The sequence below is a fragment of the Polyodon spathula genome, chromosome 6, assembly GCF_017654505.1.
Source record: "Polyodon spathula isolate WHYD16114869_AA chromosome 6, ASM1765450v1, whole genome shotgun sequence".
Taxonomy (NCBI): Eukaryota; Metazoa; Chordata; class Actinopteri; order Acipenseriformes; family Polyodontidae; genus Polyodon; species Polyodon spathula.
The window spans coordinates 76,550,041-76,574,886 of record NC_054539.1 but is presented as its reverse complement, the minus strand read 5'-3'; the positions used below and the strand labels follow the sequence as shown (position 1 = coordinate 76,574,886).

At 42.7% G+C, this 24,846-nt stretch overlaps 1 protein-coding gene across 2 annotated transcripts in view; it reads right to left on the bottom strand.

Annotated features, from left to right (window-relative positions):
• Window positions 1-201: 201 nt before the first annotated feature.
• The window catches only part of zdhhc14 (zinc finger DHHC-type palmitoyltransferase 14), a 49,412-nt gene continuing 24,767 nt past the window's right edge, over window positions 202-24,846 (bottom strand). Inside the window, exons 3-9 of one of the 2 annotated variants that reach the window (XM_041253814.1) lie at window positions 15,891-16,049; window positions 12,390-12,527; window positions 10,493-10,541; window positions 10,026-10,128; window positions 9,510-9,619; window positions 2,216-2,318; window positions 202-1,100 (exon numbers count right to left, since the gene is read on the bottom strand). In XM_041253814.1, coding sequence (XP_041109748.1) covers window positions 744-1,100; window positions 2,216-2,318; window positions 9,510-9,619; window positions 10,026-10,128; window positions 10,493-10,541; window positions 12,390-12,527; window positions 15,891-16,049 — 1,019 coding nt within the window. In that variant the 3' untranslated portion in view covers window positions 202-743. Of the gene's footprint in view, window positions 1,146-2,215; window positions 2,319-9,509; window positions 9,620-10,025; window positions 10,129-10,492; window positions 10,542-12,389; window positions 12,528-15,890; window positions 16,050-24,846 lie in introns of both variants that reach the window. The other variant, XM_041253813.1, reaches the window with a different exon arrangement.

Below are 24,846 nucleotides of genomic sequence, written 5' to 3'. Positions count from 1 at the left end.
ATGGCACAACACAATACCATTACTTTAACCACTTTAAACATAAAAAGAGATTAAATGATATGCAACATGATGCTGCTGATACACTGTCAAAGGGATTCACTATAAAGAAAGGCAAGAATACTGTCCAGGTACTATAAATATATATATATATATATATATATATATATATATATATATATATATATATATATATATACACACACACACACACACACACACACTGATATATTTGCAGTCCTTTTAGAAAATAGTGCCGTCAGTCATGAATATAAAACAGAAAAAAGCAGTTTATTCCTGTAGACTTCTTTATTCCTGCAGATTTCTTTAAATGACTGAAGGAGTTTCATTCTCAACCTTAAAACAGGAAAATCATGTATCTCAGTCCAGAATGGCACAGACTTGAATATACACACGATGAACAGCTAGAATATGGGTTAGACATTTGCATGGAGAAGCCCATTGTGTCCACATTTGCTCCTTTACCAAACAATGAGTTCCAGTTCAGGGGGATTCAGCATGGTGTGTCATAATGTCTTGCATGATCATCTGATAAACACCACTGTGGAACGACACCTTAAATTGTGCTCCAAGTCTGGCATGACTGGCGTGCATAAACTGAAGGCTCCCCAAGGCAGCATTTAATCAAGAATCAAAACACAAACTTCTGAAAAGGGAGTCCCTCTGCGTGACCATTCCAGTCTGTCTTGGGAATATCACAGGGATTTTAGAGGGGACGGACGGGCTCAGACGGAGCTCAGCTTGACAAGGCCTCGCACTGAGTCTTCATGCAGAGAGTCCTGGCTGGCCAGGTTGAACACATGCATGGTGTGGCTGTGGGTCAGGGAGCTCCCCGAGGACAGCATGCCCAGTGGGGAGGGGGCCTCCTCTGGGGTCAGGAAGTGGGGTCCTCCCTGCTCCTCCCGCGTTGGCAGCATGTCTGACAGCGTGGTGTCGCACGACAGGTTTGGCGTGGAAGATGGCGGGGTGGGCTGTCCGAGGGGCAGGGGGGCACAGGGAGCACTCAGGGAAATCTTCCCCGGTAGGGGCGGCTCGTCGCTTGCTAGGTGGGGATCAGTCTGCAACAGGGGTGTGGCTGCAGCCTGCAAAACGAATTTAGTGCTCTGAATGCACTGGTCCTGGTCACACTGTAGCAAGGGAAGAAGAAGCAGTGAAATCACATGCACGCACACGGATGCACGCAGGCACACACAATGGCAGTGGAGGAAGGGATACAAACAAGTCAGAGTGTTTGAAATAGGAGGGTGGATGGGAATGGAAAAGAAGAAGAGACACATTGGTGACTTTGTTTCATTTTTGCGAAAATCCCCAGAAAAACCAAAAGCACAGACAACAGAAATGGCCTCCCAGCTATAGCATGGATACATAATTAGGGCTTGAACTTTCCAGCTTTTATTTTCCAAATCTGTACCTCCCGTTAAATGTAAATTAGTCGCTGTTAAGCTGTCTCTGCATCCTAATAAAAGTACTGATTTTAAAAGACTGGGTTTAAGATCATTTTTCCTTTGCTACAAATCAAGGAGATTTTAAATGCTGGACTTGTTATTGTTCATCCCAGACTGTATTTTATGCTGAAAAGAAAGTCCGTCAGGACAGCTCTGTGAAACGAGTGAAAACAGAAAAAGCACAACAGTGAACTGGGGACTGCAGGAGCGAAATGCAATTAGGATCAGCGATTAACCTCATTTGTCACGTCTGTGTGAAATAAAAATGAAGCGAAACAGAATCTGGTGCAGTCAAGATAGGAAAGTAAAAACACAGGCACTGTTTTGTAATGGACAGCTTTTTCTGAGGTTAATTAGGAAACAGAATCGTCTCAAATTACTTTAAAGGGATGTCATGTATCAAAAATAAAACATATGAATGTGCCTCCCAGTGAGCCACACTTATTATAACATCATCTGTGAACAAGTGAACAGGACAAGTGAACAGTATCAGAAAAGGATTACGGCCTTCACTTCTGTATTAATATTACCTGTTTAATTAGTAATGCTAATTAAAGACAGCAGGTAGATTGACCAAAGCTGGTTATGACCCTTATTACTGGTTAGTGTGCAATGTATACAATATGCTCTGGGTCACTCTGACTAAAGCTCCAGCTCACCAATGCTACCATGTTGCTATGAGACTGTGTTGCCCCATGCACTGTGATTCCATTAGATGTTTCTCAACGACAGTATTGTGGGATGGTACCTACCATGTTACTATGAGACTGTGTCGCCCCATACATCGTGATTCCATTAGATGGCGCTACTGACTGAGGTGCATCTGGCTGAATAAAGCCTCTTCTGTCAATTAAACTACAAAAGAGAAAATAAAATTAAAAACAAAGTTTACATTATATTTCAAATAAATAAATAGATACTGCATGATAAAACCAGTACTGGTAATAATGACACTGGGATTCATAATCCAGAAAGAGGCAGATCTATTTTACAATCCATTAACCCAGGTAATGAATTACACAAATACAGTCTATTACCCCCAGGGAATGAATTACACAAATACAATCTATTACCCCCCAGGAATGAATTACACAAATGCAATCTATTACCCCCCGGGAATGAATTACACAAATACAATCTATTACCCCCCGGGAATGAATTACACAAATACAATCTATTACCCCCCGGGAATGAATTACACAAATACAATCTATTACCCCCCGGGAATGAATTACACAGATACAATCTATTACCCCCCGGGAATGAATTACACAGATACAATCTATTACCCCCCGGGAATGAATTACACAGATACAATCTATTACCCCCCGGGAATGAATTACACAGATACAATCTATTACCCCCGGGGAATGAATTACACAGATACAATCTATTACCCCCCGGGAATGAATTACACAGATACAATCTATTACCCCCCGGGAATGAATTACACAGATACAATCTATTACCCCCCCGGGAATGAATTACACAGATACAATCTATTACCCCCCGGGAATGAATTACACAGATACAATCTATTACCCCCCCGGGAATGAATTACACAGATACAATCTATTACCCCCCGGGAATGAATTACACAGATACAATCTATTACCCCCCGGGAATGAATTACACAGATACAATCTATTACCCCCCGGGAATGAATTACACAGATACAATCTATTACCCCTGGGGAATGAATTACACAGATACAATCTATTACCCCCCGGGGAATGAATTACACAGATACAATCTATTACCCCCCGGGAATGAATTACACAGATACAGGGCTTTATCATTGTATTATTGTTTGGGTGGCAGTATTTGGCTGCTGCAACCCCAGTATCTTGTAAAGATGCTGCTACTGAAGAAACACTTCAATCTCTGTGTCGAGATGCAGCTGGTTATGGCTGCGCAGATTTAAATCTCTGTGTTGAGATGCAGCTGGTTATGGACTGTGCAGATTTAAACCTCTGTGTCGAGATGCAGCTGGTTCTGACTGTGCAGATTTAAATCTCTGTGTCGAGATGCAGCTGGTTGCAGCTGGTTCTGACTGCGCAGATTTAAATCTCTGTGTCGAGATGCAGCTGGTTCTGACTGTGCAGATTTAAATCTCTGTGTCGAGATGCAGCTGGTTATGACTGCGCAGATTTAAATCTCTGTGTCGAGATGCAGCTGGTTATGACTGCGCAGATTTAAATCTCTGTGTCGAGATGCAGCTGGTTCTGACTGCGCAGATTTAAATCTCTGTGTCGAGATGCAGCTGGTTATGACTGCGCAGATTTAAATCTCTGTGTCGAGATGCAGCTGGTTCTGATGCAGATTTAAATCTCTGTGTCGAGATGCAGCTGGTTCTGACTGCGCAGATTTAAATCTCTGTGTCGAGATGCAGCTGGTTATGACTGCGCAGATTTAAATCTCTGTGTCGAGATGCAGCTGGTTATGGACTGCGCAGATTTAAATCTCTGTGTCGAGATGCAGCTGGTTATGGACTGCGCAGATTTAAATCTCTGTGTCGAGATGCAGCTGGTTATGGACTGCGCAGATTTAAATCTCTGTGTCGAGATGCAGCTGGTTATGACTGCGCAGATTTAAATCTCTGTGTCGAGATGCAGCTGGTTATGGACTGCGCAGATTTAAATCTCTGAGTCGAGATGCAGCTGGTTATGGACTGCGCAGATTTAAATCTCTGTGTCGAGATGCAGCTGGTTATGGACTGCGCAGATTTAAATCTCTGTGTCGAGATGCAGCTGGTTATGGACTGCGCAGATTTAAATCTCTGTGTCGAGATGCAGCTGGTTATGGACTGCGCAGATTTAAATCTCTGTCGAGATGCAGTGGAGATGCAGCTGGTTATGGGACTGCGCAGATTTAAATCTCTGTGTCGAGATGCAGCTGGTTATGGACTGTGCAGATTTAAATCTCTGTGTCGAGATGCAGCTGGTTATGGACTGTGCAGATTTAAATCTCTGTGTCGAGATGCAGCTGGTTATGGACTGTGCAGATTTAAATCTCTGAGTCGAGATGCAGCTGGTTATGGACTGTGCAGATTTAAATCTCTGAGTCGAGATGCAGCTGGTTATGGACTGTGCAGATTTAAATCTCTGTGTCGAGATGCAGCTGGTTATGACTGCGCAGATTTAAATCTCTGTGTCGAGATGCAGCTGGTTATGGACTGCGCAGATTTAAATCTCTGTGTCGAGATGCAGCTGGTTATGGACTGCGCAGATTTAAATCTCTGTGTCGAGATGCAGCTGGTTATGGACTGTGCAGATTTAAATCTCTGTGTCGAGATGCAGCTGGTTATGGACTGTGCAGATTTAAATCTCTGTGTCGAGATGCAGCTGGTTATGACTGCGCAGATTTAAATCTCTGTTTCGAGATGCAGCTGGTTATGGACTGCGCAGATTTAAATCTCTGAGTCGAGATGCAGCTGGTTATGGACTGTGCAGATTTAAATCTCTGTGTCGAGATGCAGCTGGTTATGGACTGTGCAGATTTAAATCTCTGTGTCGAGATGCAGCTGTCGATACACTGCATTTACTTTATTTACACCGTTACTGTAACACTGAATTCAATAGCACGGTACACTACCATAGCTGCATGTAGAACTTCTGACCCAGGAAAATGTAAGATCCTATGAAGTAGTTTAATCCAAGCCATTCTCTAGTAAAGCAGCTTTTTTGCAATCAAGACATTGACTTCTTCTATAACAATTATTCCAACAACAAGCAGAATGAGATAAACAGCACAGCCCTGCCGATGGAACCCAGGACAGGAATGTTACCTCTCATCTAGAATCACCTGAATTCATATTACTGATACACTGAAGAATACCATATAGCAGCTCATTTGTACAGTGATTAAATGCAATATTTTTTTTTTGAGAAAAAAAATGTTAAATAAAATCTGTCAATAAAACCCATCAATAAAATTCACGTGCTTTCTCTGTGTGGATAGATTACTGCTCTGTGAGCTCTCTCTCTGTGTGGATAGATTACTGCTCTGTGAGCTCTCTCTGTGTGTGGATAGATTACTGCTCTGTGAGCTCTCTCTCTGTGTGGATAGATTACTGCTCTGTGAGCTCTACTGCTCTGTGAGCTCTCTCTCTGTGTGGATAGATTACTGCTCTGTGAGCTCTATGTGTGTGTGTGGATAGATTACTGCTCTGTGAGCTCTCCCTGTGTGTGGATAGATTACTGCTCTGTGAGCTCTCTCTCTGTGTGGATAGATTACTGCTCTGTGAGCTCTCTCTCTGTGTGGATAGATTACTGCTCTGTGAGCTCTATGTGTGTGTGTGGATAGATTACTGCTCTGTGAGCTCTGTGTGTGTGTGGATAGATTACTGCTCTGTGAGCTCTATGTGTGTGTGTGGATAGATTACTGCTCTGTGAGCTCTCCCTGTGTGTGGATAGATTACTGCTCTGTGAGCTCTCCCTGTGTGTGGATAGATTACTGCTCTGTGAGCTCTCCCTGTGTGTGGATAGATTACTGCTCTGTGAGCTCTCCCTGTGTGTGGATAGATTACTGCTATGTGAGCTCTCCCTGTGTGTGGATAGATTACTGCTCTGTGAGCTCTCCCTGTGTGTGGATAGATTACTGCTCTGTGAGCTCTCTCTCTGTGTGGATAGATTACTGCTCTGTGAGCTCTCTCTGTGTGTGGATAGATTACTGCTCTGTGAGCTCTCCCTGTGTGTGGATAGATTACTGCTCTGTGAGCTCTCCCTGTGTGTGGATAGATTACTGCTCTGTGAGCTCTCTCTGTGTGTGGATTGATTACTGCTCTGTGAGCTCTCCCTGTGTGTGGATAGATTACTGCTCTGTGAGCTCTCCCTGTGTGTGGATAGATTACTGCTCTGTGAGCTCTCTCTGTGTGTGGATAGATTACTGCTCTGTGAGTGTGTGGATAGATTACTGCTCTGTGAGCTCTCCCTGTGTGTGGATAGATTACTGCTCTGTGAGCTCTCTCTGTGTGTGGATAGATTACTGCTCTGTGAGCTCTCTCTCTGTGTGGATAGATTACTGCTCTGTGAGCTCTCCCTGTGTGTGGATAGATTACTGCTCTGTGAGCTCTCTCTCTGTGTGGATAGATTACTGCTCTGTGAGCTCTCCCTGTGTGTGGATAGATTACTGCTCTGTGAGCTCTCTCTCTGTGTGGATAGATTACTGCTCTGTGAGCTCTCTCTGTGTGTGGATAGATTACTGCTCTGTGAGCTCTCTCTGTGTGTGGATAGATTACTGCTCTGTGAGCTCTCCCTGTGTGTGGATAGATTACTGCTCTGTGAGCTCTCTCTCTGTGTGGATAGATTACTGCTCTGTGAGCTCTCTCTCTGTGTGGACAGATTACTGCTCTGTGAGCTCTCTCTCTGTGTGGATAGATTACTGCTCTGTGAGCTCTATGTGTGTGTGTGGACAGATTACTGCTCTGTGAGCTCTATGTGTGTGTGTGGATAGATTACTGCTCTGTGAGCTCTATGTGTGTGTGTGGATAGATTACTGCTCTGTGAGCTCTATGTGTGTGTGTGGATAGATTACTGCTCTGTGAGCTCTCTCTGTGTGTGGATAGATTACTGCTCTGTGAGCTCTCCCTGTGTGTGGATAGATTACTGCTCTGTGAGCTCTCTCTCTGTGTGGATAGATTACTGCTCTGTGAGCTCTCCCTGTGTGTGGATAGATTACTGCTCTGTGAGCTCTCTCCCTGTGTGTGGATAGATTACTGCTCTGTGAGCTCTCCCTGTGTGTGGATAGATTACTGCTCTGTGAGCTCTCTCTCTGTGTGGATAGATTACTGCTCTGTGAGCTCTCTCTCTGTGTGGATAGATTACTGCTCTGTGAGCTCTCTCTCTGTGTGGATAGATTACTGCTCTGTGAGCTCTCTCTGTGTGTGGATAGATTACTGCTCTGTGAGCTCTCTCTGTGTGTGGATAGATTACTGCTCTGTGAGCTCTCTCTGTGTGTGGATAGATTACTGCTCTGTGAGCTCTCTCTGTGTGTGGATAGATTACTGCTCTGTGAGCTCTCCCTGTGTGTGGATAGATTACTGCTCTGTGAGCTCTCCCTGTGTGTGGATAGATTACTGCTCTGTGAGCTCTCTCTGTGTGTGGATAGATTACTGCTCTGTGAGCTCTCTCTCTGTGTGGATAGATTACTGCTCTGTGAGCTCTCTCTGTGTGGATAGATTACTGCTCTGTGAGCTCTCTCTCTGTGTGGATAGATTACTGCTCTGTGAGCTCTATGTGTGTGTGTGGATAGATTACTGCTCTGTGAGCTCTCTCTCTGTGTGGATAGATTACTGCTCTGTGAGCTCTCCCTGTGTGTGGATAGATTACTGCTCTGTGAGCTCTCCCTGTGTGTGGATAGATTACTGCTCTGTGAGCTCTCCCTGTGTGTGGATAGATTACTGCTCTGTGAGCTCTCCCTGTGTGTGGATAGATTACTGCTCTGTGAGCTCTCCCTGTGTGTGGATAGATTACTGCTCTGTGAGCTCTCTCTCTGTGTGGATTGATTACTGCTCTGTGAGCTCTCTCCTCTGTGTGTGGATTGATTACTGCTCTGTGAGCTCTCTCTGTGTGTGGATAGATTACTGCTCTGTGAGCTCTCTCTGTGTGTGGATAGATTACTGCTCTGTGAGCTCTCTCTGTGTGTGGATAGATTACTGCTCTGTGAGCTCTCTCTCTGTGTGGATAGATTACTGCTCTGTGAGCTCTCTCTGTGTGTGGATAGATTACTGCTCTGTGAGCTCTCCCTGTGTGTGGATAGATTACTGCTCTGTGAGCTCTCCCTGTGTGTGGATAGATTACTGCTCTGTGAGCTCTCCCTGTGTGTGGATAGATTACTGCTCTGTGAGCTCTCTCTCTGTGTGGATAGATTACTGCTCTGTGAGCTCTCTCTCTGTGTGGATAGATTACTGCTCTGTGAGCTCTCCCTGTGTGTGGATAGATTACTGCTCTGTGAGCTCTCTCTCTGTGTGGATAGATTACTGCTCTGTGAGCTCTCTCTCTGTGTGGATAGATTACTGCTCTGTGAGCTCTCCCTGTGTGTGGATAGATTACTGCTCTGTGAGCTCTCCCTCTGTGTGGATAGATTACTGCTCTGTGAGCTCTCTCTCTGTGTGGATAGATTACTGCTCTGTGAGCTCTCCCCTGTGTGTGGATAGATTACTGCTCTGTGAGCTCTCTCTCTGTGTGGATTGATTACTGCTCTGTGAGCTCTCTTTCTGTGTGGATAGATTACTGCTCTGTGAGCTCTCTCTCTGTGTGGATTGATTATTGCTCTGTGAGCTCTCCCTGTGTGTGGACAGATTACTGCTCTGTGAGCTCTCTCTGTATGGTAGATTACTGCTATGTGTGCTTGCTCTGAGGACTTATTGGGAGAGAGCTGTAATCATTTGCCATTAAGAAACCCAGTGGTGTACAGTCCCTTCATGAAAAATTAATACTACAGCAAAGAATTAAAAAAACAAAACAAAAAAATCACCAATAGCACATTAGCAAGACGGCAAACATAACCACTATCAACATGAGCCAATACAGTATTTCATAATGAAAAATGTCCAGTGAAAAATAAATATTAGCTGGGCTTGGGTATGTGCTGCTATTGATGACATCTCAGCGACGCATACATAGTGGAGGCAGCTGTTCACATGTCCGTACACACCCATGTCAAACTGGACATGTTTCCATACATCTGGAAGCCCACTCGCTGAACTGGGATGAAGCTGCCTGGTATGAACATGGTTTAGCATTATCTTTCGGCAGTAGAAGCACGTGGGGATGTAGGAAGGTCTCTGCCTGCATGTCACACTTGTAGCTTGAGAACGGCTCATCTCATTTTCAAACTGTGTACTTGGTGTCTTTAGTTATTGAGCGTCACACGATGTGGGGACATATGAAGGTGAATCAATGCATTCACCACACTGACAGCTCTGAATTCACAGCCCCAACAGGAGACTAGATTACTCACATGCGTTCATTTAGTAACACAATGTCAGAGGACAAGGGTTTCACGTTGCAAACAGGGAGCAGCTGAATAGAGGAGTCTCTTTACCTGGGAGGTATTGGTCCACACAGCGCCACACAGCAGTTACTGACAATGTTCCCATGGCTGTAGGGATTGTAGTTTTCTTTGCCTCTTTTAGTTGACCATGATCCCTTAATCTAAAACAAATAGAAAATAACAGAAGTCAAGTGATCTGTAACAAAAAATTCTGAAACAAAAATCAAATCTCAAACCATCAGGTCTCGATTAGGTCCTGGGATATGACTTTGTGCAGCTCAAAGGCTCTAACCCGGGAACTATTCCATACGGATGTGCTAAGTCCAGGAAACCCAGGTGAAATGAGTGGAAGGGTGTAAGCTGTGCACATCACTGGATAAGAGTGCTCCCTACAGAGAGACTTGTGGAAGGGCTTGTATCCATGTCCAATCTGCCCAGGTTCTGATCCAGGCAGATCCCACATTCCACATCTCGGTGACTTTACAAATGAAGGAACTTTACCAGCGCTACAGTAACACGCATTAGTAACATTTGTAATCCGTAACATGAAAGCACTTCAACACTTACGTCTTCATTGGTGGTTTGATTGGAGCTGATCAGGTATGTGTGAAATCCTGAGAGACCAACAATAGACCATACAGAGAAGAAGCAAACGACTGCTTCCAGCACAGTGATACAGAGTCAAGGAAGAAGCAAAACAATCCGAACTCGAGCTACAGCCTGTAAAACACTATGGTATCACAGCTGGACTTGCATTGTGTGAAATCTCACAAGAGAGGTGCCATCACACACCCTAGAGCTGCTCACAGCACTGAGCTCATAACCAGCAGGAAAGCCTCACACCTAATATCAAGCTAGCTGCACTTCTGACTCTCACTGCAAATGATATACCGATGTGGAGTCAACTCTGTATCCCCCTGCCCTGCTAAATGAGTTTCCTGACACACTACAATCCCAGCTAGGCTCTCCCTGTGTGAAGACTGGGAACACTGGTCAGAGCAGTGCATGCTGAGCCACGTCCAGTGAAAGGATATCTAGCGGGACTGTCCTTCAGTGCGTTCAAGAATCCTGTCTGATGAGACCCTGAAACACAAGAGAGTAAAATACAATAGCACAGAACACACAATGCAACGGATTGCTCTGTTTGTGTTGAAGTGCCTCGGCCAGCACTTACACACAATCAGCTTTATCAATTATATATTTCCAACATCTCAATTGGATGCATAGGGATGTGCACTAAGAGGAACATGGTTTTATATATATATATATATATATATATATATATATATATATATATATATATATATATATATATATATATATTATGACTGCTGTGCAAAAGTCTTAGACATGTTGCATTTTTCTACTCTGATGCATTATGAGCATCAACAATTTACTCAAAGCCTCCACTAGTGTTTTCTGCTATTATAACAACCTTGACTTGCATAAAGAAGGAAAAACATTGGCTGAAATCGTTCGCATCACTCGATTTTCAAGGTGTGGTGTCCTAAGCATAATCAACAAGTACAGAGAAACAACATCTGTAATTGACAAACCCAGGACTGGAAGACCCAAAAAGCTGTCTAACAAGGATGAGCAATACTTGAAGATAATATCCTTAAGGAATAGAAAGAAGACAAGCGTTGAATTGACACCAGACCTGGCAGAAGGCACAGGTTCGTCCATCAAATCAACATAGCAGGTGCACAGGCTCAAGAGCTGACTGTACAAGTGCACTTGCAGAACCAATGCAGGAGAGGGGCTGAACTGATTCCCAGGTTTAACACTCAGGGCTGTGTCTGGTCTCAGTGATGCTCTGTGTACACAGGGTTACTCTCTACTGATCCCAGGTTTAACACTCAGGGCTGTGTCTGGTCTCAGTGATGCTCTGTGTACACAGGGTTACTCTCTACTGATTCCCAGGTTTAACACTCAGGGCTGTGTCTGGTCTCAGTGATGCTCTGTGTACACAGGGTTACTCTCTACTGATTCCCAGGTTTAACACTCAGGGCTGTGTCTGGTCTCAGTGATGCTCTGTGTACACGGGGTTACTCTCTACTGATGCCAGGTTTAACACTCAGGGCTGTGTCTGGTCTCAGTGATGCTCTGTGTACACATGGTTACTCTCTACTGATTCCCAGGTTTAACACTCAGGGCTGTGTCTGGTCTCAGTGATGCTCTGTGTACACAGGGTTACTCTCTACTGCCAGGTTTAACACTCAGGGCTGTGTCTGGGTTCAGTGATGCTCTGTGTACACGGGGTTACTCTCTACTGATGCCAGGTTTAACACTCAGGGCTGTGTCTGGTCTCAGTGATGCTCTGTGTACACGGGGTTACTCTCTACTGATGCCAGGTTTAACACTCAGGGCTGTGTCTGGTCTCAGTGATGCTCTGTGTACACAGGGTTACTCTCTACTGATTCCCAGGTTTAACACTCAGGGCTGTGTCTGGTCTCAGTGATGCTCTGTGTACACGGGGTTACTCTCTACTGATTCCCAGGTTTAACACTCAGGGCTGTGTCTGGTCTCAGTGATGCTCTGTGTACACATGGTTACTCTCTACTGATTCCCAGGTTTAACACTCAGGGCTGTGTCTGGTCTCAGTGATTATGTACATGGGGTTACTCTCTGGGGCTTCATATTGTACCAGGTAGATGCTGAGTATGCCATGCACCCCAAAATAGATACAATACGCACACAGCATCTTACAACCCTGTCTATAAAATCTATGCAAACATTGTTTTTTAAATTTAACACCATGTAAGAAACTGCTAAATGATACCGCAAGTGTCTGCCGGAAACCGTAACACTACTACAGTATTTCATGTTAGATGTGAAATGTCACATTTTCCAATAGTTGTGAGTTTTTGTTATTTTTTATAAAACAACTAGCAGGTTCACTGGTTTAATTCCCTCGTGCGGTTTACTTACGGTGGATGACGTGGGCGATGACAAAGGCAAATATAAAGATGGTCAGGAAAGACAGTGACAAAATAAACATGTAGAAAAAGCGGTAGTTCCTTTTCCCCACACAGTTACCCACCCACGGACAGTGGTGGTCAAACCGCTCTGCAACGACAAGTCAGGAAGAAAACATTATGCCTCACTACCGTATGGATCATTTACATCAAAAAGGCTTAAAATTCCCTGATCTGTGAAAAACAAAACTACATCTTCTGAACCCTGCCCTAGCCAAACTACATCTTCTGAACCCTGCCCTAGCCAAACTACATCTTCTGAACCCTGCCCTAGCCAAACTACATCTTCTGAACCCTGCCCTAGCCAAACTACATCTTCTGAACCCTATTCCTCATCAAACTACATCTTCTGAACTCTAAGCATACTAGAAAGACCATTGACATCCACAAGGATTTATAATAAAACCATCTTAACATGAATCTGTTTCAAACAAAGACAAAGCCATCAAGTTTCAATCTAAATCTGTTTCCAAGGATTGCCAACTTGCAGTGGCAGGCGTACTAAAACAACATTAAAAGAACCTTCATACTGGGCTCTCAGGAAGCTTCACTTTATTTATTTATTTATTTATTTATTTTTGAAGACTGTTGGTGGCACTGCTTATCTCTTCAACTTTTTACTGCATCTCTCAGGGAAGGGAGTCATTGTTTCCTAGAATCTAAAGACACAGCCTACAGTATTTGTCAGCAGATGCTTTAGGAAAGATGGTCTAATGCTTTCTAATGTGACAGAAAGCTCTGTAGAAAGGAATACTTTTCTATCTCTGCCCCTGGGAGATAGTGGGAGTTGTTTTGTTCCAATAACATGCTTCTGTCTATGACCCACTCGTATACAGTGTAGAATTCATACATAACCCTAATCTAAAGCACCTGAACGTTTAAACGTGGGTACCTCTGTCAGCAATGCTATACTGATGCACGCTAACACTCACGCAGCGTTGTGTGAAACTCACAGAACAGAGGGTGGATTATTGGGAGAGCATTACCAGTAAGGATAGCTGTGTGTGGACACAGCCACACCAACACTGTCCCACTGCACAGTGAATATATTCAGCAGACCTGGGCACAGTTACAATGGGAAATCATTGCAATTACAATGCAAGTGTCTGAACCTTGGCACACCGGTGTAATTGTAATTGAACAGAGCATCATTGTATTTGTAATTGAACAGAGTAGTATTTGTAATTGAACAGAGTAGTATTTGTAATTGAACAAAGCATCATTGTATTTGTAATTGAACAGAGTAGTATTTGTAATTGAACAGAGTATCATTGTATTTGTAATTGAACAGAGTAGTATTTGTAATTGAACAGAGTATCATTGTATTTGTAATTGAACAGAGTAGTATTTGTAATTGAACAGAGTATCATTGTATTTGTAATTGAACAGAGTAGTATTTGTAATTGAACAGAGTATCATTGTATTTGTAATTGAACAGAGAACATCATTGTATTTGTAATTGAACAGAGCATCATAGTATTTGTAATTGAACAGAGTAGTATTTGTAATTGAACAGAGCACCATTGTATTTGTAATTTAACAGAGTAGTATTTGTAATTGAACAGAGTATCATTGTATTTGTAATTGAACAGAGTAGTATTTGTAATTGAACAGAGCATCATTGTATTTGTAATTGAACAGAGTATCATTGTATTTGTAATTGAACAGAGTAGTATTTGTAATTGAACAGAGTATCATTGTATTTGTAATTGAACAGAGTAGTATTTGTAATTGAACAGAGCATCATTGTATTTGTAATTGAACAGAGCATCATTGTATTTGTAATTGAACAGAGTAGTATTTGTAATTGAACAGAGCATCATTGTATTTGCAATTGAACAGAGTAGTATTTGTAATTGAACAGAGCATCATTGTATTTGCAATTGTAACTGAGCCCAGGTCTTCTCACGTTGTCGTGACCCTCCTCCCTATGTCTCAGGAATACACTTCCAATGAAGACAGGGCCATTTAAACTTGTATTACTGAATTTATACATCAGCACATTTTAACAAAAAATGAAAATAAAAGCCTGGTTTCTGGATGTTGAAGATGGGGTTCTGCTTGCTGAACATAAAACCCTGACTTCTGCCTGAACCGTTTCCATGGAAATGCATACTGGGGTCTCTGCCCACGGCTAAAAATTCACAGATACATCCGCACAAGTTGCGCTCATGTCAGCTGTGAAGAATCGCTCTATTATTTGTGTTTTCCAGTCTTTCCTGTAGTACTTAAATCTGTGTTTTGCATTGTTTAATACATGTACGTTTACTGAGCAACAACAAAAGGAGAGGCAGAAAGGTAAACAAACAGCTGAAAACTTTCTCAAAACAAGCAAAACCCTAAAAAAAAAATCTAGCTTTCAATGCTGGGAATGTAAGGACTGTGTGGTGATAATGTTACAAGATGTAATTTTGTTAGGAGCTGCCATATTTCTTCGACAATCTAAACAATGTGGCATAGCTGTAAAGGAAGGTTGCCAGTGCTGGATCTCTACGCATTGCTTACATTTCTAAAGCCTGCCTGATTGAATTAATTAAATCCTTTTGCCTTCCCCTGTAAGAGATATGCAAATGACAATGACAGTTTCTAAATCCTACCACTAGGGGGCACGTGTCCAATGCAAATATCCTAGATTTAAATAAACCCCAGTTATAGCATATGGTGTTGGTTTGAATTCCCATTAGATTTTAAAAGGAACATCTGCTCTCCATGCAGTAAAAGCAGATTTGCAGATGGGATTGGCACTTTAATAAGGGACTGCTTTCTCTGTTTGTATTCGTATTATGTTCACACCATACCAGAAAGCTTTTGTCATGTTCAAGCTAAAACCCATGCCCGTAACACTACCTAGTACTAACATGCGTTAACACATGCATTAGCACACATGTTTTGTAATGTATATCTTAAGATCTCTGACACTGAGGTGATGAATGCATTTATCACCTAAGCCCCCTTTAAGATCTAGTAATGACACTCTGTCCCTTTTCAGAATGTACTTAAGCAGCTAGACCTGTGTGTTTGTGACTATGAAATAGTGCCCCCAGCGAGGCGCTTCAGTACGTAAGGGAATGGAAGCTCAGATGGAATGCATGTGAAACCAGGGAGACGTGTGTATGAATGACAGGGGAGGGTTTGGAGATATGGTCGCAAGTTACACCAAATGTAGCCGAAAACTGGTAAATCTTTATTGGACAAAGACCATTATCAAAATTATCAAAAATCATAGAATGCAGCCTTGTCATTGCTTATTTACAGCCGTTCGGTTGTGCTAGATGTTGGATTTGTGTGCATTTCATACCTGAGCTCTGTAAACTCCTGCACTGTGTCAAACAGTGGAGGACTTGATGAATGTAGCTCAGTGCTCTTGAAGGAGAGACTAGATTCAAGGGAGTATGGGATGTATGACAGCAGTATCAGGAAGACTGCAGGCTTACACTCTGGAATGGTTACTCACCCACACAGTTGTCACAAAGGCTGCAATGAGAGGCGCGAGGTGGTCGGAATATTTTACAGGTGAAGCAGTATTTCAGTTTCACACTCTGTCCGTTGATGGTCACCTCTTTGGTCCTTGGAGGGGGGCGATATCCTACTGAGCTGGAGCCATTGGCAACATCTGAAAAAAGAAATGAGCAAAAACACATTCCAAATGGGACAGGGTAGTGGGAAAAACTACACTGCAATTCATCTATCTATTTTAACATCAAGGTCTGTTCAAAATCCACGGAAATTCAAGGCTAGTGAAAAGCACAGGTTCCCACACATGCACAGTCTACAAAGTGCAAGTGAATGAGGCGGCCTAGCCATCATGCAGTGGTTCAACCAGCATCTTAACCACTGTGCACCAGTGTGCCCACTCAGTGTTTGTATTGATTTGCTCTGCAGAGCCAGGTCAAGTGTATTATAAAACCCGATTTAGACCTGGAACAGTGGAATATTCAAAAGGGACACACTTAAAATGTGGCTGGTTACCACCACACGGTTTACTTGCTTAACAAAGTGATGATTTGCTTTGGTCTAAGCTGGGTTGATACCAGTTCTTCACCTGTATTATCAGCTTTACAGTGTTTCCCGTTTAATTCATTATTTTTGTGAACAAAATAAAAAATCCCTGTGAAAAAGATACAGATACATCGCATCTCAAAAGGACATCAAATTGGTGTGTGAAAAAGATCTGGCCAGAAATTAAAAGAACGAGGCAGTGTAATTGTAATGTTTTACTATACAATACTGGCAATGGAACTGCACTGAAAGAATCACAGAAACATCGCCTCACTGCGCGCAGCAATGGAACTGCACTGAAAGAATCACAGAAACATCGAGCGCGCGGCAATGGAACTGCACTGAAAGAATCACAGAAACATCGCCTCACTGCGCGCGGCAATGGAACTGCACTGAAAGAATCACAGAAACATCGCCTCACAGCGCGCAGCAATGGAACTGCACTGAAAGAATCACAGAAACATCGCCTCACAGCGCGCGGCAATGGAACTGCACTGAAAGAATCACAGAAACATCGCCTCACTGCGCGCAGCAATGGAACTGCACTGAAAGAATCACAGAAACATCGCCTCACTGCGCGCGGCAATGGAACTGCACTGAAAGAATCACAGAAACATCGCCTCACAGCGCGCGGCAATGGAACTGCACTGAAAGAATCACAGAAACATCGCCTCACTGCGCGCGGCAATGGAACTGCACTGAAAGAATCACAGAAACATCGCCTCACAGCGCGCGGCAATGGAACTGCACTGAAAGAATCACAGAAACATCGCCTCACTGCGCGCGGCAATGGAACTGCACTGAAAGAATCACAGAAACATCGCCTCACTGCACGCGGCAATGGAACTGCACTGAAAGAATCACAGAAACATCGCCTCACAGCGCGCAGCAATGGAACTGCACTGAAAGAATCACAGAAACATCGCCTCACAGCGCGCAGCAATGGAACTGCACTGAAAGAATCACAGAAACATCGCCTCACAGCGCGCAGCAATGGAACTGCACTGAAAGAATCACAGAAACATCGCCTCACAGCGCGCAGCAATGGAACTGCACTGAAAGAATCACAGAAACATCGCCTCACAGCGCGCAGCAATGGAACTGCACTGAAAGAATCACAGAAACATCGCCTCACAGCGCGCAGCAATGGAACTGCACTGAAAGAATCACAGAAACATCGCCTCACAGCGCGCAGCAATGGAACTGCACTGAAAGAATCACAGAAACATCGCCTCACAGCGCGCAGCAATGGAACTGCACTGAAAGAATCACAGAAACATCGCCTCACAGCGCGCAGCAATGGAACTGAATCACAGAAACATCGCCTCACAGCGCGCGGCAATGGAACTGCACTGAAAGAATCACACAAACATCGCCTCACAGCGCGCGGCAATGGAACTGCACTGAAAGAATCACAGAAACATCGCCTCACTGCACGCGGCAATGGAACTGCACTGAAAGAATCACAGAAACATCGCCTCACAGCGCGCAGCAATGGAACTGCACTGAAAGAATCACAGAAACATCGCCTCACAGCGCGCAGCAATGGAACTGCACTGAAAGAATCACAGAAACATCGCCTCACAGCGTGTGGCCTATATCAGTTTCATGGTTAAAGCAGTGTGGCAAAAATAATAGAAAACATCTGTGTACCAAATATTAATATTACACAGAAACTTAAAAACCACCTGACCTCAATACTGCAGCCATGAGGTGAGCGGTCAAAGTCATGGTCACCAACACATTTACATCTCATTTTCACACAAGCAGCAGCTGTCAGGTCAGTACTGCAGGCTTTGTCTGGGTGGCATGGGCAGCTTTCTAAAACGACTGCCACAAATGGGTAGATATGATACCCATGTTCTAGTTATAACAAAAATAAGGTTTAGCATTACTGTATGTTTCCCTTATAGCCCCTTAGAAACAGTTCAATTACTACAGAAATCTGTTGCTGTCACATTACAATCTGCACTAGTTACAATTTATATGGATTCCAGCTTTCTGGATTTGTTAGCAAGACGTGGTCATTTGTTAACAAATTGAAGCTTCTGATTAGGTCAGCATAAAAGATCCTGGCATCTGCTTGACCATCAACCAAGTGTGAAAAATGCAACAGTGCACTCAATGCTCTGGTCTGTACTCCATGAAAAAAACTCAAGGTCATCCACCGGCCTGTTTGTGTAGGAAAATGAACTGCACACCTTGCAGTATAAAAGAGGCCAGGTTGCATCGTCTAGTGAATCGGTTACATTTTTGTGATACTGTAAAACAAGTTTGTCGGTAGCATGCAGTACATCCCCCAGCACAGCTGCAAATTCAAAATGTGAGCGACTAGTAAAAGGTAACATGCAGTACGTCCGCCACCACTACAGTAATTAAATTTCATTGCACTGCTACAGTAATTACATTGCACTGCTACAGTAATTTACACTGCACTGCTACAGTAATTTACATTGGATTGCTACAATAATCACACTGCACTGCTACAGTAACTGCACTGCTACAGTAATCACATTGCACTGCTACAGTAATTACATTGCACTGCTACAGTCATTGCACTGCTACAGTAATCACATTGCACTGCTACAGTAACTGCACTGCTACAGTAATCACATTGCACTGCTACAGTAATCACAATGCACTGCTACAGTAATTACATTGCACTGCTACAGTAATCACATTGCACTGCTACAGTAACTGCACTGCTAAAATAATGACATTGCACTGCTACAGTAATTACATTGCACTGCTACAGTACACTGCTACAGTCTTGTCATTCAGCATGTACCGTACTGCACTGCTATCAAATTAAATGCTTGACGTGACTATGACATGCAGTAATGGTAACGATTAATTGTGTTCAAATTGCGCGCGGTCACATTATGTACGTGCACTGATAACATTAATGTCACCTAGACGTGCTGTACATTACATTGTCAACTGCTACAGTAATTGACGTGACTACAGAAATTAATCCATTGTCATTGCTACTTACATAAATCACATTGCCACTAACGAGTGTCATAACTGGCAGAGGTAATGCACGATTGCACGGGTAGGGTACATGTACATGTACATCATGGACGGTGACGTGACGTACTGACTGCTACATTAATTGTACGTAGACGATTGTCATTAACTGCTAACCTGAAACGATGTCATTAATTGTAACGTGACGATGTCATAGTTGCACTGCTGCTACACTGCTACAGTAATTACATTGCACTGCTACAGTAATCACATTGCACTGCTACAGTAACTGCACTGCTACAGTAATTACATTGCACTGCTACAGTAATTACATTGCACTGCTACAGTAATTACATTGCACTGCTACAGTAATTACATTGCACTGCTACAGTAATCACATTGCACTGCTACAGTACATTGCATTGCTACAGTAATGACATTGCACTGCTACAGTAATTACACTGCTACAGTAATTACATTGCACTGCTACAGTAATCACATTGCACTGCTACAGTAACTGCACTGCTACAGTAATTACATTGCACTGCTACAGTAATCACATTGCACTGCTACAGTAATCACATTGCACTGCTACAGTAACTGCACTGCTACAGTAATTACATTGCACTGCTACAGTAATACACTGCACTGCTACAGTAATCACATTGCACTGCTACAGTAACTGCACTGCTACAGTAATTACATTGCACTGCTACAGTAATTACATTGCACTGCTACAGTAAACATTGCACTGCTACAGTAATGACATTGCACTGCTACAGTAATTACATTGCACTGCTACAGTAATTACATCACATTGCATTGCTACAGTAATTACATTGCACTGCTACAGTAATCACACTGCACTGCTACAGTACATTGCACTGCTACAGTACATTGCATTGCTACAGTAATTACACTGCACTGCTACAGTAACTGCTACAGTAATTACATTGCACTGCTACAGTAAACATTGGATTGCTACAGTAATCACACTGCACTGCTACAGTCACATTGCACTGCTACAGTGATTGTACTGCTACAGTAATTACATTGCACTGCTACAGTAATTACACACTGCTACAGTAAGTACATTGCACTGCTACAGTAATTACATTGCACTGCTACAGTAATTACATTGCACTGCTACAGTCACAACTGCTACAGTAATTACATTGCACTGCTACAGTAATCACATTGCACTGCTACAGTAACTGCACTGCTACAGTAATTACATTGCACTGCTACAGTAATTACATTGCACTGCTACAGTAATCACATTGCACTGCTACAGTAATTACATTGCACTGCTACAGTAATTGCACTGCTACAGTAATTACATTGCACTGCTACAGTACATTGCATGCTACACTGCACTGCTACAGTAACTGCACTGCTACACATTGCACTGCTACAGTAATTGCTACAGTAATTACATTGCACTGCTACAGTAATTGCACTGCTACACATTGCACTGCTACAGTAATCACATTGCACTGCTACAGTAATTACATTGCACTGCTACAGTAATTACACTGCACTGCTACAGTAATCACATTGCACTGCTACAGTAATTACATTGCACTGCTACAGTAATTACATTGCACTGCTACAGTAATCACACTGCACTGCTACAGTAATGACACATTGCACTGCTACAGTAATCACACTGCACTGCTACAGTACATTGCACTGCTACAGTTGCACTGCTACAGTAATTACATTGCACTGCTACAGTAACATTGCATTGCTACAGTAATCACATTGCAGTAATTGCACTGCTACAGTAATTACATTGCACTGCTGATTGTATTGCTACAGTAATGACATTGCACTGCTACAGTAACTGCACTGCTACAGTAATTACATTGCACTGCTACAGTAATTTACATTGGATTGCTACAGTAATGACATTGCACTGCTACAGTAACTGCACTGCTACAGTAATTACATTGCACTGCTACAGTAATTACATTGCACTGCTACAGTAGATTGTATTGCTACAGTAATGACATTGCACTGCTACAGTAACTGCACTGCTACAGTAATCACATTGCACTGCTACAGTAATTTACATTGGATTGCTACAGTAATGACATTGCACTGCTACAGTAATGACATTGCACTGCTACAGTGATTGTATTGCTACAGTAATTACACTGCACTGCTACAGTAACTGCACTGCTACAGTAATGACATTGCACTGCTACAGTGATTGTATTGCTACAGTAATTACATTGCACTGCTACAGTAATTTACATTGGATTGCTACAGTAATCACACTGCACTGCTACAGTAATCACATTGCACTGCTACAGTAATTACATTGCACTGCTACAGTTAATTACATTGCACTGCTACAGTAATTACACTGCACTGCTACAGTAATCACATTGCACTGCTACAGTAATTACATTGCACTGCTACAGTAATTTACATTGGATTGCTACAGTAATGACATTGCACTGCCACAGTAATGACATTGCTACAGTAATTTCATTGCACTGCTACAGTAATGACATTGCACTGCCACAGTAATGACATTGCATTGCTACAGTAATTTCATTGCACTGCTACAGTAATGACATTGCACTGCCACAGTAATGAGATTGCACTGCCACAGTAATGACATTGCACTGCCACAGTAATGACATTGCTACAATAATGGCATGGTTCCATTCAGAATGAGAAGGAGACTTTATATTTGGTGCATTTATATTTGTTTTCTGCCTGTTGCTTCTTCCCTTGTTTTAGATGGACCAGTATTATATTTTGTGCACCGGCACAAAATAGTCAAATATCAACAGCATGTTTTAATATTAAACATGTTAAGAAGCAGAGTTTAAAAACAGATGGATCGGTCTGAAATCGTCTATTTAAACTTGCTTGTTACAATAAACAAATCTCTCTTCATAACTAACAAAATGGGCACTACGTGGCAGCACATGACCCAGGCATCTTCTGTCACATGTAAGCAGTGCAACAGAACAAGAGACACTTGTCCGTGATCGCAATGGAAGCTCATTCAAGTTGGGCTTGTTTGTACTGTACCATTTACTTTTATTTGCAAACAAGCATTCCTTGAATTGAGGACAGCCGGCAATCTGAGAACAATGGAAGTGTTTGAAGCTGCCCGACCCCTAACACTTGACAGTTCAGTGTACTTCCTTACAGAACTCTGTGTGCAGGCAGCAAACAGGGCTTCTTCCCAGTCCCACTGCACATTGGCATGCCATGTAATTCAATGCAACAGCCACAATCACATCTAGAGTTAGGATACTGAGCAAACTGAACATAATAAGAATACTTTATGGTACTTTGTTAGTTTCTCATCTGTCATCTTACATACCGCTCAGGCCAAACGTTTTGCATCACCCTCTATACAGAATTAACTCATTTTGCTTCATAAAGTTGAATGAAACCTGCTGAATTGTTATGTTAACATATTGAGTTACATATCGCTTTATAGTTTTCCATATACTTAATGACATTTCGAAATCCAACACGAAATACTGTACTACTATTAGAATTTTGCAATATCTTTTGTAGTTTCTTTGATTAGGTGATGTTAAATAAAATATCTGAATTATGTTCATAAAGTTTTTTATTTTAAATGAATGTCACAATCCTAAAATTCTATATGATGCAAAACTTTTGGGAGAACTGATCCATATTTTAGTGCATGGGTGGGCAGTTTTTGTCTGTGTGGACTAAATGATGTTTTTCCACGTAGGAACATCATAAAAAGAAAAGTGTTCCAGGGTGTACAGCACTATAAAAGAAGGCTGGCATTCATTTACTGTTAGAGCTATATTTTTTCACAGTAAAAATTGCTTGTTTGACGGTATTTTGTGGTCTAAAAATAGGTATTTCAAGATATTAAATATAACACATTTATTAAAGCAGTAGAGAAAATTGCGTTGTGCCATTCAAAATTGATCATTTTCTCTAGATATTGTTCTAAACACCTGAAATACAGTAAATGCTACATTTTGGAATATTTCATTTTTTATGCCCACCTTCTAAAGACAATTTATTTTCACCATAAGTGAATTATCAAAACAAAATAAAAACATTCATAAATGTAAAAATAACAGACCCTTTATACTAGAATCTAATAAAATGACAGGTGTCGAGTCCATGGATAATACTGTTTACCTACTTTTTGTGAAAAAGCAGGGCACCACAGCCTACATCAACAGCATGTAGGACAGCAATAAGCTCTTGCATAGTTTCATTAAACCATTAGAGGTGGTTCCCAGACAGACCAGTCCATCGGTTGACAGTGAAAAGAAAGATCACTGTGACCTACAGTGCAGCTCATGAGTATTTCAAGCTGATAAACAGGAAGATGAACAGTATTCACCCCACAGTTATGAAGATATGCATCTCTCTGAGGAGAACATCACACATTACACTGGTGCTCTCTTTTCGAAAACAATACTCAGCGCCTTTTCAGCTCAAAACCATAATTAAGGCATCAGCAAAAGAGCATGAGTTCTTCATGCATGTCCCTTAAAATCTCCCACACCAGCTGCAGCCTGATCAGCATGTGTTGAGTTCTTAACCCAGCGTGTTCCGAGTGTCCACTCCTTTAATCAGCATGCGAGACAGTGTTCTTAACCCAGCGTGTTCCGAGTGTCCACTCCTTTAATCAGCATGCGAGACAGTGTTCTTAACCCAGCGTGTTCCGAGTGTCCACTCCTTTAATCAGCATGCGAGACAGTGTTCTTAACCCAGCGTGTTCCGAGTGTCCACTCCTTTAATCAGCATGCGAGACAGTGTTCTTAACCCAGCGTGTTCCGAGTGTCCACTCCTTTAATCAGCATGCGAGACAGTGTTCTTAACCCAGCGTGTTCCGAGTGTCCACTCCTTTAATCAGCAATCGAGACAGTGTTCTTAACCCAGCGTGTTCCGAGTGTCCACTCCTTTAATCAGCATGCGAGACAGTGTTCTTAACCCAGCGTGTTCCGAGTGTCCACTCCTTTAATCAGCAATCGAGACAGTGTTCTTAACCCAGTGTGTTCCGAGTGTCCACTCCTTTAATCAGCATGCGAGACAGTGTTCTTAACCCAGCGTGTTCCGAGTGTCCACCTCCTTTATCAGCATGCGAGACAGTGTTCTTAACCCAGCGTGTTCCGAGTGTCCACTCCTTTATCAGCATGCGAGAAAGTGTTCTTAACCCAGAGTGTTCCGAGTGTCCACTCCTTTATCAGCATGCGAGACAGTGTTCTTAACCCAGCGTGTTCCGAGTGTCCACTCCTTTATCAGCATGCGAGACAGTGTTCTTAACCCTGTGTGTTCTCTGAGTGTCCACTCCTTTAATCAGCATGCGAGACAGTGTTCTTAACCCAGCGTGTTCCGAGTGTCCACTCCTTTAATCAGCATGCGAGACAGTGTTCTTAACCCAGCGTGTTCCGAGTGTCCACTCCTTTAATCAG